This window comes from Pseudophryne corroboree, chromosome 9, assembly GCF_028390025.1.
Source record: "Pseudophryne corroboree isolate aPseCor3 chromosome 9, aPseCor3.hap2, whole genome shotgun sequence".
NCBI classification, from domain to species: Eukaryota; Metazoa; Chordata; class Amphibia; order Anura; family Myobatrachidae; genus Pseudophryne; species Pseudophryne corroboree.
In genome coordinates, this window is record NC_086452.1 from 467421569 (window position 1) to 467440186 (window position 18618).

Sequence of the window (18618 nt, forward strand, 5' to 3'; positions counted from 1 at the left end):
CAGCCGTGAACTACCGCACTGTACACTGGTTGATAAAGAGATAGTAGTATACTCGTAACAATTAGGATGACACTATGACGGTATAAAGAATGAAAAAAAAACCACGGTTAGGTGGTAGGTATATAATAATAAATAATACAATTCTGGTCGGACGGACTGCCTGCCGTGTGCCGACACAGAGGTAGCCACAGCCGTGAACTACCGCACTGTACTGTGTCTGCTGCTAATATAGACTGGTTGATATTTAAAGAGATATTAGTAGTATACAACAATACTATACTGGTGGTCAGGCACTGGTCACCACTCCTGCAGCAAAAGTGTGCACTGTTAATTAATATAATTGTACTCCTGGCTCCTGCTAACAACCTGCAGTGCTCCCCAGTCTCCCCCACAATTAATTATAAGCTTTTAATTTATACATTGATGACTGTGCAGCACACTGGGCTGAGCTGAGTGCACACAGACTGAGTCACACTGTGTGACTGACTGTGCTGTGTATCGTTTTTTTTTTCAGGCAGAGAACGGATATAGCAGAGAGAAGTGAACGGATATATTATATTAAATAAAAGTTAACTAGCAACTGCACTGGTCACTGACTGTGGTAAACTAACTCTGTCTGCGACTCTGCACAATCTCTCTCTATCTAATCTATCTATCTCTATTCTAATGGAGAGGACGCCAGACACGTCCTCTCCCTATCAATCTCAATGCACGAGTGAAAATGGCGGCGACGCGCGGCTCCTTATATAGAATCCGAGTCTCGCGATAGAATCCGAGCCTCGCGAGAATCCGACAGCGTCATGATGACGTTCGGGCGCGCTCGGGTTAACCGAGCAAGGCGGGAAGATCCGAGTCGCTCGGACCCGTGGAAAAAAAAGTGAAGTTCGTGCGGGTTCGGATTCAAAGAAACCGAACCCGCTCATCTCTAATTCCAGCAGGTTTGAGCTCCTGCTGGACTTCTGTTGGCTCCTTTTATAGCTACTTGAATCACCCGAAGCGTTTCGTCTTTCTCTCACTTTTACAAGGGGCATGTCATACAGAGATGCCGACAGGAAAGGATCATTCTCATTGGTTTTTGTGTGGGTTTCCTCCCATACTCCATGACATGGAGCATGCTGGTAGGTTAATTGGCTTCTGACAAAAGTGAACCCTTGTGTGTAATCATGTGTCCAGGGCAGGGACTTATGTGAATGAACAAAATGATTTTTATAGGCAAAAGTAGGTCTGGACCGAGATAAGACCATTCTTTTATTACAGATCCATAGTCACATATTCATTGGCAGTCAATTTATTTCACATCTTAGGTCATTGTATCTTTACCAAGAAGTAAGCACAAAAGGTATTATTACAGCTTCTTATGAATTGCTGTTACTTGATCAGAGTAACACACGTATTCCTTATTACATTATTACTTATGCGGAACATAAAATATATCTGAGACAATTATACTGTTTCCACCGGGGAAATCATCAGCTTTCACAGCGACGCTCACGCAGGGTAATTGCTGTTTTACGCCATCTGACGCTAAGTAACAGATGCTGGATCTGGAAACAAAAAGGAGATAAATTAGGCTATTTCTCAGATTAGAACCCAGAGACTACAAACGGCTGCCTGTAACAGACAGTAACACGAGAGAAATGTATTATGTCTCGTATTATTATTATCTCACTACATGGCTCTACATGTCAGACTTATCTCACTACATGGCTCTGCACGTCAGACTTATCTCACTACATGGCTCTGCACGTCAGACTTATCTCACTACATGGCTCTGCACGTCAGACTTATCTCACTACATGGCTCTGCACGTCAGACTTATCTCACTACATGGCTCTGCACGTCAGACTTATCTCACTACATGGCTCTGCACGTCAGACTTATCTCACTACATGGCTCTGCACGTCAGACTTATCTCACTACATGGCTCTGCACGTCAGACTTATCTCACTACATGGCTCTGCACGTCAGACTTCTCTCACTACATGGCTCTGCACGTCAGACTTATCTCACTACATGGCTCTGCACGTCAGACTTATCTCACTACATGGTTCTGCACGTCAGACTTATCTCACTACATGGCTCTGCACGTCAGACTTATCTCACTACATGGCTCTACACGTCAGACTTATCTCACTACATGGCTCTGCACGTCAGACTTAAATCACTACAAGGATCTGCACGTCAGACTTATTTCACTGCATCGCTCTGCACGTCAGAATTATCTCACTGCATGGCTCTGCACGTCAGACTTAGCTCACTAGATGGCTCTGCATGTCATACATCTCACTACATGGTTCTGCATGTCACACTTATCTCACAACATGGCTCTGCATGTAACACTTATCTCACTGCATGGCTCTGCATATAACACTTATCTCACTACATGGCTCTGTATGACACACTTATCTCACTACATGGCTCTGCACGTCGGACTTATCTCACTACATGGCTCTGCACGTCGGACTTATCTCACTACATGGCTCTGCACGTCAGACTTATCTCACTACATGGCTCTGCACGTCAGACTTATCTCACTACATGGCTCTGCACGTCAGACTTATCTCACTACATGGCTCTACATGTCAGACTTATCTCACTACATGGCTCTGCACGTCAGACTTAAATCACTACAAGGATCTGCATGTCACTTATTTCACTACATCGCTCTGCACGTCAGAATTATCTCACTGCATGGCTCTGCACGTCAGACTTAGCTCACTGCATGGCTCTGCACGTCAGACTTGGCTCACTAGATGGCTCTGCATGTCATACATCTCACTACATGGTTCTGCATGTCACACTTATCTCACAACATGGCTCTGCATGTAACACTTATCTCACTGCATGGCTCTGCATATAACACTTATCTCACTACATGGCTCTGTATGACACACTTATCTCACTACATGGCTCTGCACGTCGGACTTATCTCACTACATGGCTCTGCACGTCGGACTTATCTCACAACATGGCTCTGCACGTAAGTTTTATCTCGCTACATGGCTCTGCATGTCAGACTTACCTCACTACATGGCTCTGCATGTCAGATTTACCTCACAACATGGCTCTGCACGTAAGTTTTATCTCGCTACATGGCTCTGCATGTCAGACTTATCTCACTACATGGCTCTGCACGTCAGACTTATCTCACTACATGGCTCTGCACGTCAGACTTATCTCACTACATGGCTCTGCACGTCAGACTTATCTCACTACATGGCTCTGCACGTCAGACTTATCTCACTACATGGCTCTGCACGTCAGACTTATCTCACTACATGGCTCTGCACGTCAGACTTATCTCACTACATGGCTCTGCACGTCAGACTTATCTCACTACATGGCTCTGCACGTCAGACTTCTCACTACATGGCTCTGCACGTCAGACTTATCTCACTACATGACTCTGCACGTCAGACTTATTTCACTACATGGCTCTGCACGTCAGACTTTTCTTTATCATCCACTAGGGGTCACTGGAGTACTCTTGGGATATGGACGGGCGTAGCCGAACAAAGGCACTGAATATTCAAATTTAGGACTCTCCCCCCCTCCATATCCCCAAGTACCTCAGTGTACTTTGCCAGTGTTTTTTCGGTGCTCACAGATGAACATCGGCTTGTGGCAATGGCCACTTTTCAGAAGATTTTTATTTTTATTTTTCTTTTTAATTTTTACACTTCCCGTCCCAGTTTCTGGAAAAACTTGGGTCCGGGATGGTGCCGCTGCAAGGCAGCGTATGGCGTGTCGGTCCTCACAAAGAGCACCCTCACAGCCACAGGCGCTATAGGGCAGCGCATGGCGTGTCGGTCCTCACAAAGAGCACCCTCACAGCCACAGGCAGCCACTGTCTCCTGCAAGCTGAACGGAGCTTACAGAAAGAAGATCCGTTACAGCCAGGATGAGACAAAGAGCTGGAAGAAGGAGCTTACAGCAGACACGAGTGGAGAAGCTGGAGGCTGAAACGGAGCTTACAGAGAGAAGCTCGTCACAGCCAGTATGGAGCAAGGTATGGGTGTCAGGGCGGTCAGCTCACGCTGCCGCCCTGCTGTGTGAGTGTTAACTGTACAGGGAGCTGGCCGCCGCTGAGCACGCCGCTGACGGGTCCCGCTGAAGTAGTAAGGAGCACTTCTTATATATGAAGTTCCACCTGATAGAATGAGAGCTTTACAGGTTCTCCTCACATTATACGCGCAGAGCGGCCGCACGTCACTCAGACGCCGGCCGCTCTCACTGCTCTGATGGCCCGGCACCGCTACACGCCGCCGACACTCTCCTTGGCTGAACTAAGCAGAGCGGCCGCACGTCACTCAGACGCCGGCCGCTCTCACTGCTCTGATGCGGCACCGCTACACGCCGCCGACACTCTCCGGGCGCTGAACTAAACAGAGCGGCCGCACGTCACTCAGACGCCGGCCGCTCTCACTGCTCGGATGGCCCGGCACGCCGCCGACACTCTCCTGTGTACTAAAGAGCGGCCGCACGTCACTCAAGGACGCCGGCCACTCTCCCAGTGAGACACCGCAGACACAGGGAGACTGTGTACTGCTGTAGGAAGGAGCTTCCGGTCGGCTCCCCGGCGCTAGATTCAGGCTCTCCTGCTCTCCCTGCACCCGATCCCCGTACGCTGCAGGTAACATGGGGATGCAGGGGGGGGGGGAGGGGGAATAATACCCATAGCAGCAGCAAAGGCTGCATGGGTTCAAAATAAACAAGCAGCGCAGCACTTTAAACAATGTACACTGTGTACTGTGATTCAGCACGTTTTATATATATAATATATAATGAAGCTTTTGCTGGCAGAACTGTCTATAATATCAGTATGAACTGTGATTATATGTGTAAACACTTTGTATATATATATAATATATATATGAGGCTTTGGCTGGCATTAGGTTATCAGTGGCATAACCTATTGCACGTTTAACCATGTTTTCTGTTATTTTTGGTTAAGGTTGCAAAATAAATACACTGCAGGCAGTGCTCATATTAATTGACTAAATGCATATATTTTACTGTAACCTACACCTGGGTTATCACTGTATAATAGGCTATTAAGCATAGTAACTGTATAATAGGCTATTAAGCCTATATTAAAACTGCAGCAGGTAACCTGTACTGTGATTTTCTGTGAAAGCATGGCATGACGGCCTTTTTAATCATTGCTGGTTTTCCAGTTATAATTCCAGACCATACACCTCTACTCCACAAGGAGGCGCAGGGGTGTTAGTGGGAATTTTTACTTCAGGATAATTCTAGAACATTCCTGCCCTACATCTTTAAGCCACCAGAAGGCGCAGGGGTGTTAGTAGGAATTTGGTTCGGGTTTCATACCCATGTGAACTGCTTTTCACATAAAGAACACTTTAGTTTCCTAATAAATATGCTGTTCAGCAATAACATATATATATAGATATATATGCCATATAATAATGTTATTAAGTCGTGCAAGTGTCTGTCTGTTGCCTATTATGATGTCTGTCTACATAGCAAATAAGGCTCTAGTGCAGACTAAAAATGTTAACATGGGCAATTCAAATTAAAACAGCGGTAATCAGAGTCTCAGAATAACTCCGCCAGCGCTAACAAAAGACAGTCTTTCCAAAGTGACAATTTTCCTTTGGGTACCAGAGTGTTTATTTCACTAGTCTTATAATTTAATGCACGATTCTATGTCAAATCTCACACCGATAACTACAAGTGAGAAGGGTACATTAGTCCAGCATTCAGATAGTGCGGGGTTTTGGACAACCATACATAATCGTTTCCAAAAGGACGCGATCCGCCATTGGTATATGCGTTTCTGTCAAACATTATAAAAACCACAGATACATTTGGGTCACTAGAATCTATGTATGAAACCATGCCGATCACGGTTAAAAGAAGCTGCAGAGTATATCTGTAAAGCTTCTGCTAACGCCGGTTATTTTCATTGTCGCTAGTTAAGTGCGACAAGACCAGAGCTTGTTTGCTCCTAAATTTGATATATGTGTAACGGCATTTTATCCCTTTAGGATATTCTGCCATTAGCGCATACAATATACTTGTAACGGCGTTTTATTCCTTTATAAGAAACAGTCACGCCTTGTAACGACAGGACGTTACAGTCAGCAAGCCAGTGGTTTGATGACCTCTTTTACAATTGTGGAAGTGCGTCTTTTCATGTTACATTTGCAAGGTTTCATGACTTCAACTCATATATGTCTCAGCTATTTACAGCTTAGAGTACAAAACTGCTTCTGGCGAACGGTTTGGCAGGTTGTCATTTAGTCTTTGCTGGTTTATAAACCAGCCAATAGTACGCCAACAGAGTCAAAGTTACTTATTCCCCTCTGTTTGAGCAAAATCAAAAGCTCCGTTGCAATATCAATCAGCAAGTCATTTACTACAGTTAGGAAATGGATTTTCTGCTGTTAGTTTTTGCTTATTGCAGCCACAAAATTGTATAATTGCATTTGATCTTCACAATGCGTATTTACCCAGTCCGGTTTCTTCATCACAGGTTCTAGCGTTGGCAAATCGCCACAACCATTAACCATTTCATTTATACCGTTGCTTATCGCTTCCGGTATTTACCAAAGTGATGTTGGAATAATAGCTCATCTCACATAAGAACTATGTATCAACAAAGTTCCTCTATCTTGCGCTACTAAGGTATACTGCGGTAGCAGATTAAGTTCGAAAACAATCACATCTAAGTCTGTCTAAACGATGTCAATTCCTAGGTAAGATTATAAATACGGTAAATCAAAGACTTTTACCTACTACAACAGCAAGAGCAAAAGTACACGCAGACTAGCGGTACATTGGTGTATTCAATTATTAAGAATAAAGATGTGTTTTCAATTTAGTTCGCCACCCTTCACTCGCGTTTCCCACAGAGGGACAGGGGTGCGTATACTCTGGACGACAGTCACAGAGAGTCAGGATTTGTAGTTGAAATCAACGCAAAGGTTCTAAACACGACAGATTGCTGTCGATAAAGGTACTACAACTCTGTGCATTTTACAATGCAATAAATGATTCGCTTTCAGTCTGACCAGGGATAGACTCTGGTTTCTCTTCAGAACAAATAAAAAATATTTCTGTGGAGAGGAACAACCGTGAGTTTCATGTAATTTTGTTTTTTCATGCCTAGCTCACGCTGCCCTTAAGCAGTCAAACAAAGCAAAGGCAGTTGCATACTCAACAACCAGTGAGAACCAATAAGCCGCATGGCAAGGCGGTAGGTAACTCAAATCTTCAATGGCTCAGAACGCCATTATGTGAAAATGTCAAGAGATCAATCCGTGAGTGGACATCTGTTAGACAGGCGATCTCACCCGTCAGGGTTTGGATCTTAAAAACTGGACATTAAATCCAGAGGTGTTTCATATGTGAGTCCACAGAAGGGGGTTACCCTCAAGTATACATGAGGGCATCTCGCCACAATTACAAAAGCTCAGTATGTGTACATCACATTCATGGGGTCATGCAGCATCGTGTATCTGGCTCCACCATTTTCCGCTTCTTTCTTCGTTGCCAAAACGGATCAGTAGACAGTTCGTCACAGTCATACTGGTGGTATCTCATGGGTTTCAGAGAAGTTTGCTTCTCGAATTTTCAAGGAATACTTGCACACGATCTTGGCCCGCTCATAATACGTCCAACCTGTTACATCAGGGAACGTTCTTTTACCCATAGTTACCTATGTACCTATTATCTATGTACCGCAGCTGCGGTTGACGGGGGGAGGGTTCAGACCGCCCTCTTAAAAAATAGAGCATTACAGTATCGGTTATACCAACCATGTTACGAAATACTAAGCCGCTTAAGGCAGCTCATGACTAAAAAAAAAAAAATTTCGTGTGCTTTCATAGGGTGTAAACCTCGGAAGTTTCCAACATCATACTTCAAGTACCCGTATTCTGTTACACGGGATGGGATGGCAAACTGCGTTCATCTGCACTAAGAGGGCAGGTATCTGTGTGGTAAACTTATTTTCAAAGCGTTTGCCTCTATTTGCGTCTGTCAACATCTTTCTACAAGGTGTCACCAAAGTTCAGACTCTATTTATCCCACCTACAGCGCCAGGCGATTTGAGGTTGGGTTCAGATTTTCTTACAGTTTCATATTTTGGAACCCTTTCAACAAATGGGGATTAAGTTTCTCACTTTGGAAAACATTTTTCTTCTAGCCTTGGCTTCGGCAATGGTGCTTCGACAAGGGGTTTGTTTTCATATTTGGGTGCCTTGTATTCCAAGCCACCGTATTTGAGTTTTCTCATGACAAAGCAGATCTTCGGACGAAATCCGCTTTCGTATTCTTCACATCAATATACCAATAGTGGTTCCTGTGTGGATAGCACATTCTAAAATTCTGATTGTGGTACACGCGTTACGCGTTTATATATGTACCGAACGTCTACAGTACGTGATATGAGTACGTTGTTGTTATATATGATACTGCAAACTGGGGTTAGCCAGTTTCTCAGCAGACATTATCCAGATAATAATGACTACAAGTCAGGCTTACTTTAAGGCTAAGTTACATTCGCCTACGTCAGTAATAGTTCATCCCACAGGTTCTGTGGGAATGTCAGACCCAGCGGGTCGTGGAGCGTCTACGACGCGGCTACATAGCCTTCAGTGCACCACGTTTGTGCACGTTTACATGTTATGAATGGTGGCGCCATCAGCATTTAGCTTTGGCTGCCTACTGTTACAAGTATCAAACAGCTCTCCCGCCCACGAGGGAAGCTTTGGTACGTCCCAAGAGTACTCCAGTGACCCCTAGTGGATGATAAAGAAAATAGGATTTTGGTACTTACCAGGTAAATCCTTTTCTTTGAATCCATAGGGGGCACTGGACGCCCACCCAGAGCAGTTTTACCTGGGTTGTTTTAAGCTCAAGGGAGCTTAGTGAACAGATTTAACTTGGATGGTATTAAGCTCAAAGGAGCTTATGGTAACACATTTTCACCGGTTGGTTCAAATTATAAGTTCTATCGGTTAAGGTGTCAACTGTTTAGTTGACAATAAGGTTACGGGTCAACTTTGTGGTTGTCCGTTATGTTATAGGGATTCTCCATTGTCAACCTCTCTATATCCTGTTCGCTCAGTAAAAAACACTGGCAAAGTACACTGAGGTACTTGGGGATATGGAGGGGGGGAGAGTCCTAAATTTGAATATTCAGTGCCTTTGTTCGGCTACGCCCGTCCATATCCCAAGAGTACTCCAGTGCCCCCTATGGATTCAAAGAAAAGGATTTACCTGGTAAGTACCAAAATCCTATTATCTCACTACATGGCTCTGCACGTCCGACTTATCTCACTACATGGCTCTGCACGTCAGACTTATCTCACTACATGGCTCTCCATGTCATACTTATCTCACTACATGGCTCTGCACGTCATACTTATCTCACTACAAGGCTCTGCACGTCAGACTTATCTCACTACATGGCTCTCCACGTCAGACTTATCTCACTACATGGCTCTGCACGTCAGACTTATCTCACTACATGGCTCTGCACGTCAGACTTATCTCACTACATGGCTCTCCATGTCAGACTTATCTCACTACATGGCTCTGCACGTCAGACTTATCTCACTACATGGCTCTGCACGTCAGACTTATCTCACTACATGGCTCTGCACGTCAGACTTATCTCACTACATGGCTCTGCACGTCAGACTTATCTCACTACATGGCTCTGCACGTCAGACTTATCTCACTACATGGCTCTGCACGTCAGACTTATCTCACTACATGGCTCTGCACGTCAGACTTATCTCACTACATGGCTCTGCACGTCAGACTTATCTCACTACATGGCTCTGCACGTCAGACTTATCTCACTACATGGCTCTGCACGTCAGACTTATCTCACTACATGGCTCTCCATGTCATACTTATCTCACTACATGGCTCTGCACGTCAGACTTATCTCACTACATGGCTCTACACGTCAGACTTATCTCACTACATGGCTCTGCACGTCAGACTTATCTCACTACATGGCTCTACACGTCAGACTTATCTCACTACATGGCTCTGCACGTCAGACTTATCTCACTACATGGCTCTCCATGTCATACTTATCTCACTACATGGCTCTGCACGTCAGACTTATCTCACCACATGGCTCTGCACATCAGACTTATCTCACTACATGGCTCTGCATGTCAGACTTATCTCACTACATGGCTCTGCATGTCAGACTTATCTCACTGCATGGCTCTGCACGTCAGACTTATCTCACTACATGGCTCTACATGTCAGACTTATCTCACTACATGGCTCTGCACGTCAGACTTATCTCACTGCATGGCTCTGCATGTAATAATACTACAGAATTAGATCTGTATATTAAACTTATCACCAGATACGGCTCTGTATATTAGACAATCACCAGATATGGTTCTATGTATTAGACTTATCAAAAGGCATGGCTCTGTATATTAAACTTACCACCAGACATGGCTCTGTATATTAGAATTATCACAAGGTGTGGCTCTGTATATGAGACTTATCCCCAGATATGGCTCTTTATATTATCCTTCTCAACAGATACAGCTCTATACATTAGACTTATCACAGAGACAGCTCTGTATATTAGACCTATCACCAGATACGGCTCTGTATATTAAAATAATCACCAGATACGGCTCTGTATATTAGAATATCACCAGATACAGCTCTGTATATTAGACCTATCACCAAATACGGCATTGTATATTAAAATAATCACCAGATACGGCTCTGTATATTAGAATATCACCAGATACAGCTCTGTATATTAGACGTATCCACAGATATGGCTATGTATATTAGACTTATCCCAAAATATGGCTATAAATGTATTTCAGACTTATCACCAGCTATGGCTCTGATTATTAGACTTATCACCATATACGTCTCTGTATATTAGACGATCGCCAGATACGGCTCTGTATATTAGACTTATTAAGAGGAAAAATTGTGGCAGAGATCAGTTTACCTAGGTGCACTCTACCCCTTTAATAAATCTAATCTATGATATTTTTACTTTAATAATTTGTAATTTTTGTTTTTTTTATAAACATAAGGTACCATGGAATGTCATACTTTATTCATAATATCCCATATGGTATTATAATGGCCTGAATATTAGGCCATACAAAGCGAAATATATATATTTTTTTTATAGAAATAGAAAAACGTGAAAAGAAGAAATATTTATTAGACAGATTTCTCTCTTGTGTGAAAATAAGAATAAAATAAAAATCTTAAAACCAAATCGTGTGCCGCCTATTATATCATATATATTTGATATCACTCTTATGATGAGTATAGGTGTTCTAAGCTCCAATTATTTGTATGTATGCACCTGATAAATATCAGTGTACTGCTCAAATATTAAACTATATCTGAACAATGTATTCATTCCAAATGTACCGCACTTAAATTACACTCTAGAGCCCAGAAGAAGCTCTAACAAAGAGCGAAATGCGCATTGGTTTAGCCGTGCGCCGCTAATGTTAATGTGTTGTTTCCTAAGCTCCTAATTGATCTACCTATGTACCGAACATTTATGTGATAGCTTTGTACCTTAAAAAATATATACTTAAAGGTAGTGCTACCCGGAGATTGTCATGCACAATGATAAGTGACCATAGGAGGAGGGCATGAGGGTTATATGATTAAATTTAGGCTGTCAGAAATTTGTATCTTTTTGCTTAATATATAATAAATTATGCGGAGTATGCCAGTCGGTGGGTCTCACATATAAGAAAGCAAACCCACCTCTATACTAACTGTACTATACTCTCTGACATAGTCCGTTCTTTAATAACCCAGGAGTGCTGGTGTGATTTAGCATGGATTGACAGCCTATTGCAGCCCTCATCCCCACATATGCATGTAGATTATAACTGCGGGATATAAATTATTGAGTCTATGTAAATAGTGTGAGATGAGGGGATTTGTGAATTCAAATCCCCAGTACTAATCCTGGTCATAAGAAGCAGTTATTGATATCACGTCACCGAGGGGGAACATATCAGTATTTTTTTATGGTTAAAAGAGCAAGAAGCAATCACAACTTTATATCTGTGCAGCATAGGAAGACTGGCAGATTGCCAAGAATTCATACTAATATATATTAGCAACATTTGTTGCCAGTCACAGCACATAAAGCAGTATGTAATTGAAATTCACTACTGTCAGAGGAACTAGTGGATACAGTGTCAACAGTATACACAGAGTAATGGGAGATTGAAACATAATACTGTTTATAAATAAATACAAGTAGATACAGCATCAACATTAAAACCTGGACAGAAAGTGTGATTTTTCATATCTATTTCTTTTCACACTGCTAAATGTAATTTAAGTGCGGTACATTTGGAATGAATACATTGTTCAGATATAGTTTAATATTTGAGCAGTACACTGATATTTATCAGGTGCATACATACAAATAATTGGAGCTTAGAACACCTATACTCATCATAAGAGTGATATCAAATATATAAGATATAATAGTCGGCACACGATTTGGTTTTAAGAATTTTATTTTATTCTTATTTTCACACAAGACAGAAATCTGTCTAATAAATATTTCTTCTTTTCACGTTTTTCTATTTCTATAAAAAAAAAAAAAAATATTTCGCTTTGTATGGCCTAATATTCAGGCCATTATAATACCATATGGGATATTATGAATAAAGGATGACATTCCATGTGAGTATTGGTACCTTATGTTTATAAAAAAAAAAAAAAATTACAAATTATTAAAGTTAAAATATCATAGATTAGATTTATTAAAGGGGTAGAGTGCACCTAGGTAAACTGATCTCTGCCACAATTTTTCCTCTTTGTATACATTTTCCGATCAGTAGGTAGCACCAGCGTCAAAATTATTTGAATATTCAATGGAAATTTAACGCTTAACCCCTTATATTAACTTTCATTCATTTATTATTAGTTCTGGTGCGGGATTTTCTCTCTCAAACATATCAGACTTATTCCCAGACACGGTTCTGTATATTAGTCTTATGCCCAGATACGGCTCTGAGTTTTAGACTTATCACCAGATATGCCTCTGTATGTTAGACATATCCCCAGATATAGTTTTATATATTAGACGTATCCCCAAATATGGCTCTGTATATTAAACTTATCCCCAAACATGGCTCTGTATTTTAGACTTATCACCAGATACGGCTCTGCATTTAGACTATCACCAGATATGGCTCTGTATTTTATACTTACTACCAGATGTGCCTCTGTATATTAAACATATCTTCAGATATGGCTCTGTATATTAGACTTATCCCCAGATATGGCTCTGTATATTAGACTTATCCCAAGATACGGATCTGTATTTTAGACTTATCCCCAGATATGACTCTGCATATTAGACTTTTTATCAAATATAATTCTGCGTATTAGACTATCACCAGATATGCCCCTGTATATTAGACTTATCCCCAGATATGCCTTTGTATATTAGACTTATCCCCAGATATGCCTCTGTATATTAGATTTATACCCAGATACAGCTCTGTCAAAGTCAGAAAAATATCATGATGCACACTGCCATATTTGCACCTCATGCGTGTCCCCGCTGCGCGTACATGCGCTCTCCCGTGCGTATGCATACTCGCAGTCGCGTGCAGGTGCACGGTATGTGGATTTACGGTAGAGTTTGTGTGCGTCTAGCGGGCGACTCAATCGTTACATATTTTTACCATATAATGTATTTTGTAGATTATGGTCCCCTTGATAGAATCTGAAAGTTTAGTTAATGTAGCATGTTCATAGACAAAGAGATCCCTCTTTGTTTGATACGAAGGGTCAGACAAGGGTTATACAGTGGTGTTTAGTATCCATCGGAAGAGTATTTAATTAGCAATATTCCGGTGTTGGTTTGAAGCAGATTAATCGCTCGTGCGAATAGTTATGGACATAAGAAGTTTATGGACTTTTACTATTATTTGCACTTTATTATCCATGCGGCGGGAAACCTAGTTTCCCACCCACCTGAGCAGTTGGAAATAGTCACAGCCCACCTGTATGAATCGACCTATGACCTTTTGTTATAATGCGGAGACGAATTCCTGTGTCCAATGAACAATGAGATTGTAGGGACCATTGAATTGTATTGTGTGTGGTGCATAAATAGACAAGCCGATCTGATCCAGCTCCCATTCTACTCTACTCTCTTCAACGGTTCTCACCACTGATAATCGGGAGCTGGATATCCAGAGGCGCATGCGATTGTTTCCTTTGTGCGTAAGTTTTCTCCGCAATCATATTGCCTTTATTGTTATTGTGAGCCATATCTCTCTCTCTCTCTCCTCTCCTCTTTCTCTCTCGTTTCTCTTAAGTGTTATTGTACTGTTATTGTATTTTAAGTGTAGTTATCTGGTTAGGTAGTCTATGTTATATTGGTAGTGTATGACTTGTATTGTATTATTCTTTTGCAAATAGAACGTTCACATAAGGTGTTAGAACCTCAGCAGGGTGTCTGTGTCTCTCTAGCTGGTACAAAGGGTTTCTGAATTCTAAATCGCTCTAACAGCATTTACATTAACAAGGTTAAGCAGCGTTATATCGCTGCAGTATTTCAGTAGTAAAGTTTTACAACACAAACTCAATCATAGTGTGTTGCATACAAGGGTTACAGTGTAAGCATAATCTGTGTTTAAAGTTTATAAAGGTTACTGTCTGTGTGTATGCTCACTGTGGGTATTCCGTACACCCAGCACAGCGTGTGTACTTTATTTGCGTACCACGTGCGAGGTCTTCATACGCAAATAGTGTACGGAGTGCGTAGCATGTGCACATGGTTTAGCAGCCATTACGGCTACACGGTATTAATATATAGCTCATGTTAAAAGGTAGATATTTGACTCTATCAGCTCTATATATTAGACTTATCACCAGACACGGTTCTGTATTTTAGACTTATCCCCAGATATGGCTCTGTATATTAGACTTATCACCAAATATGGTTCTGTATATTAGACTTACCACCAGATATGGCTCTTTAGATTAGACTTACCACCAGATATGACTTTGTATATTAGAATTATCACAAGATATGGCTGTATATTAGAATTATCACCATATACAACTCTGTATATTAGACGATCACCAGATACGGCTCTGTATATTAGATTATCATTAGATATGACTCTGTATATTAGACTAATCACCAAATACGGCTCTGTATATTAGACTTATCCCCAAATACAGTTCTGTATATTAGACTTACCACCAGATATGGCTCTGTATATTAGACTTATCCCCAGATACGGTTCTGTATTTTAGCCTTTCCACCAGATATGGCTCTGTCTATTAGAATTATCACCAGATATGGCTCTGTCTATTAGACTTATCACCAGATATGGCTCTGTATATTAGACTTATCACCAAATATGGTTCTGTATATTAGACTTACCACCAGATATGGCTCTGTATATTAGACTTATCCCTAGACACGGTTCTGAATATTAGACTTATACCCAGATACAACTCTGAATTTTAGACTTATCACCAGATACGGCTCTGTATATTAGACTATCACCAGATATGGCTCTGTATATTAGACTTACCACTAGATATGGCTCTGTATATTAGAAATATTATCAGATATGGCTCTGTATATTAGACTATCACCAGATATAACTCTGCATATTAGACTTATCACCAGATATGACTCTGCATTTTATACTTTTCACCAGATATGGCTCTGTATATTAGACTATCACCAGATATGGCTTTGTATATTAGATTTATCACCAGATTTGGCTCTGTATATTAGAATTATCACCTGATATGGTTCTGTATATAGACTTTTCATAAGATATGGCTCTGTATATTTGGCTTACCACCAGATATGACTCTGTAAATTAGACTTTTCACCAGATATGGCTCTGTATATTAGACTTTCACCTGATATGGTTCTGTATATTATTTTATCACCAGATATAGATTTGTATATTAGATTTATCACCGGATACGGGTCTGTATATTAGACTATCACCAGATACAGCTCTGTATATTAGACTTGGCACAAGATATTGCTCTGTATATTAGACTATAACCAGATACAGCTCTGTATATTAGAGTTACCACCAGATATGGCTCTGTATATTAGACTTTCACCTGATATGGTTCTGTATATTATTTTATCACCAGATATAGATTTGTATATTAGATTTATCACCGGATACGGGTCTGTATATTAGACTATCACCAGATACAGCTCTGTATATTAGACTTGGCACAAGATATTGCTCTGTATATTAGACTATAACCAGATACAGCTCTGTATATTAGAGTTACCACCAGATATGGCTCTATATATTAGACTTACCACCAGATATGGCTCTGTATATTAGACTTACCACTAGATATGGCTCTATATATTAGACTTGCCACCAGATATGGCTCTGTATATTAGACTTACCACTAGATATGGCTCTGTATATTAGACTTACCACCAGATATGGCTCTGTATATTACAAATATCAACAAATATGGCTCTGTATATTAGACTTACCACTAGATATGGCTCTGTATATTAGACTTACCACTAGATATGGCTCTGTATATTAGACTTACCACCAGATATGGCTCTGTATATTACAAATATCAACAAATATGGCTCTGTATATGAGACTATCACCAGATATGACTCTGCATATTACATTTATCACCAGATATGACTCTGCATATTAGACTATCACCAGATATGACTCTACATTTTATACTTTTCACCAGATATGGCTCTGTATATCAGACTATACCCAGATACAGCTATATATATTATACTTACCACCAGATATTGCTCTTTATATTAGACTATCACCAGATATGGCTTTGTATTTTAGACTTATCACCAGATATGACTCTGTATATTAGATGTTTTACCAGATATGACTCTGTATATTAGACTAATCACCAGATACGGCTCTGTATATTAGACTTATCCCCAGATACAGTTCTGTATGTTAGACTTTTCACCAGATATGGCTCTGTATATTAGACTTTCACCTGATATGGTTCTGTATATTATTTTATCACCAGATATGGATTTGTATATTAGATTTATCACCGGATACGGGTCTGTATATTAGACTATCACCAGATACAGCTCTGTATATTAGACTTAGTCTAATATGCAGAGCCATATATTGTGCTATCACCAGATGCAGCTCTGTATATTAGATTTATTACCAGACATGGCTCTGTATATTAGAGTTATCACCAGATATGGCTCTGTATATGAGAAATATCAACAAATATGGCTCTGTATATTAGACTATCACCAGATATGACTCTGCATTTTATACTTTTCACCAGATATGGCTCTGTATATTAGACTTACCACCAGATATGCCTCTGTATATTAGTCTTACCACCAGATAAGGCTCTGTATATTAGAATATCACCAGATATGTCTCTGTATATTAGCCTTTTACCAGATATGGCTCTATATATTAGAATTATCACCAGATATGACTGTATATTAGACCTATTTCCAGATATTACGAAACATATCTCATATACTAATAAATAACTAATAAATATATAAGTTATTGGTTTATATAAAAATAAGTCAGTAATGGTTCATTGTACATCATTGAGTTGTGCTTTAGTCCAGAAAAAGCAGTTGTGTCATTTGAACATATCATAGATACAGCAGAGAGAAATATTATAGTATGATAATTATAGATTATCACGCAGCATAAGTGTGAGCAACGCGTTCATGTGGACAATATTTATATATGTCTTTGCTTTAGAAAATACATTTATTGTGTCTTACTTCTCAGCCGGAAGAGTTTTCCCATTAACAATGATCTGATCCGTTTCTATGCGTAATTTATCATCACTTATCAACTGGCCTGGAAAGAGGAGAGAGCATATAACAGGTCTATAAGTCCTATGTATAGTATTACCAATCATATATAGAGGTTCTGTGTTAAAATAATAAAGTGAACTAGCTGATGTGCCCGGTTTTAACTGAGCAAAGGTTTGATGAGCGGAATATTTTACCATTTTCACCTCTTAAAAGTCGAATTTGGAAAAATCCGGCTGCTTAGTGGGTGGCTGCAAATAACTGTCACAGTTTCCAGACCACCCAGCAGGTCACATGTTCCAGGTCAGCCAGCAGGTGTACAGGGAGTGTTCACCAACTGTCACAGTTTCCAGACCACCCAGAAGCTCACATGTTCCAGGTCAGCCAGCAGGTGTACAGGGAGTGTTCACCAACTGTCACAGTTTCCAGACCACCCAGCAGGTCACATGTTCCAGGTCAGCCAGCAGGTGTACAGGGAGAGTTCACCAACTGTCACATTTTCCAGAGCACAATGGTGATGCACTGTAAATGGCAGGTGGATGTTTTGCAACATAGCTCCGAAACGAAGTAACCAATGACAAAGCTACAGACCAAGGCTTTTAATTTGGTATATAATGTGCCCTACTCAGACAATGGCATGATAGGAATATGTCACTCATAAAAGTCGTCCTTCTGCTATTAATATATAGATATTCCTGGATGGCAGCAGAAACTCCACGCCGGATTCTGGTCTGTGATGTGTATAAAACTGGATACACACCTTCCGACACTGCGACTCAGTGATG

At 40.8% G+C, this 18618-nt stretch overlaps 1 protein-coding gene across 1 annotated transcript in view; it reads right to left on the bottom strand.

The window, feature by feature from the left end:
• Positions 1 to 1219: 1219 nt before the first annotated feature.
• LOC134958615 (inter-alpha-trypsin inhibitor heavy chain H3-like) overlaps positions 1220 to 18618 on the bottom strand; it is a 143455-nt gene continuing 126056 nt past the window's right edge. The window contains exons 22-23 of the mRNA XM_063941323.1: positions 17801 to 17879; positions 1220 to 1544 (exon numbers count right to left, since the gene is read on the bottom strand). Coding sequence (XP_063797393.1) covers positions 1409 to 1544; positions 17801 to 17879 — 215 coding nt within the window. The 3' untranslated portion in view covers positions 1220 to 1408. The remainder of the gene's footprint in view (positions 1545 to 17800; positions 17880 to 18618) is intronic.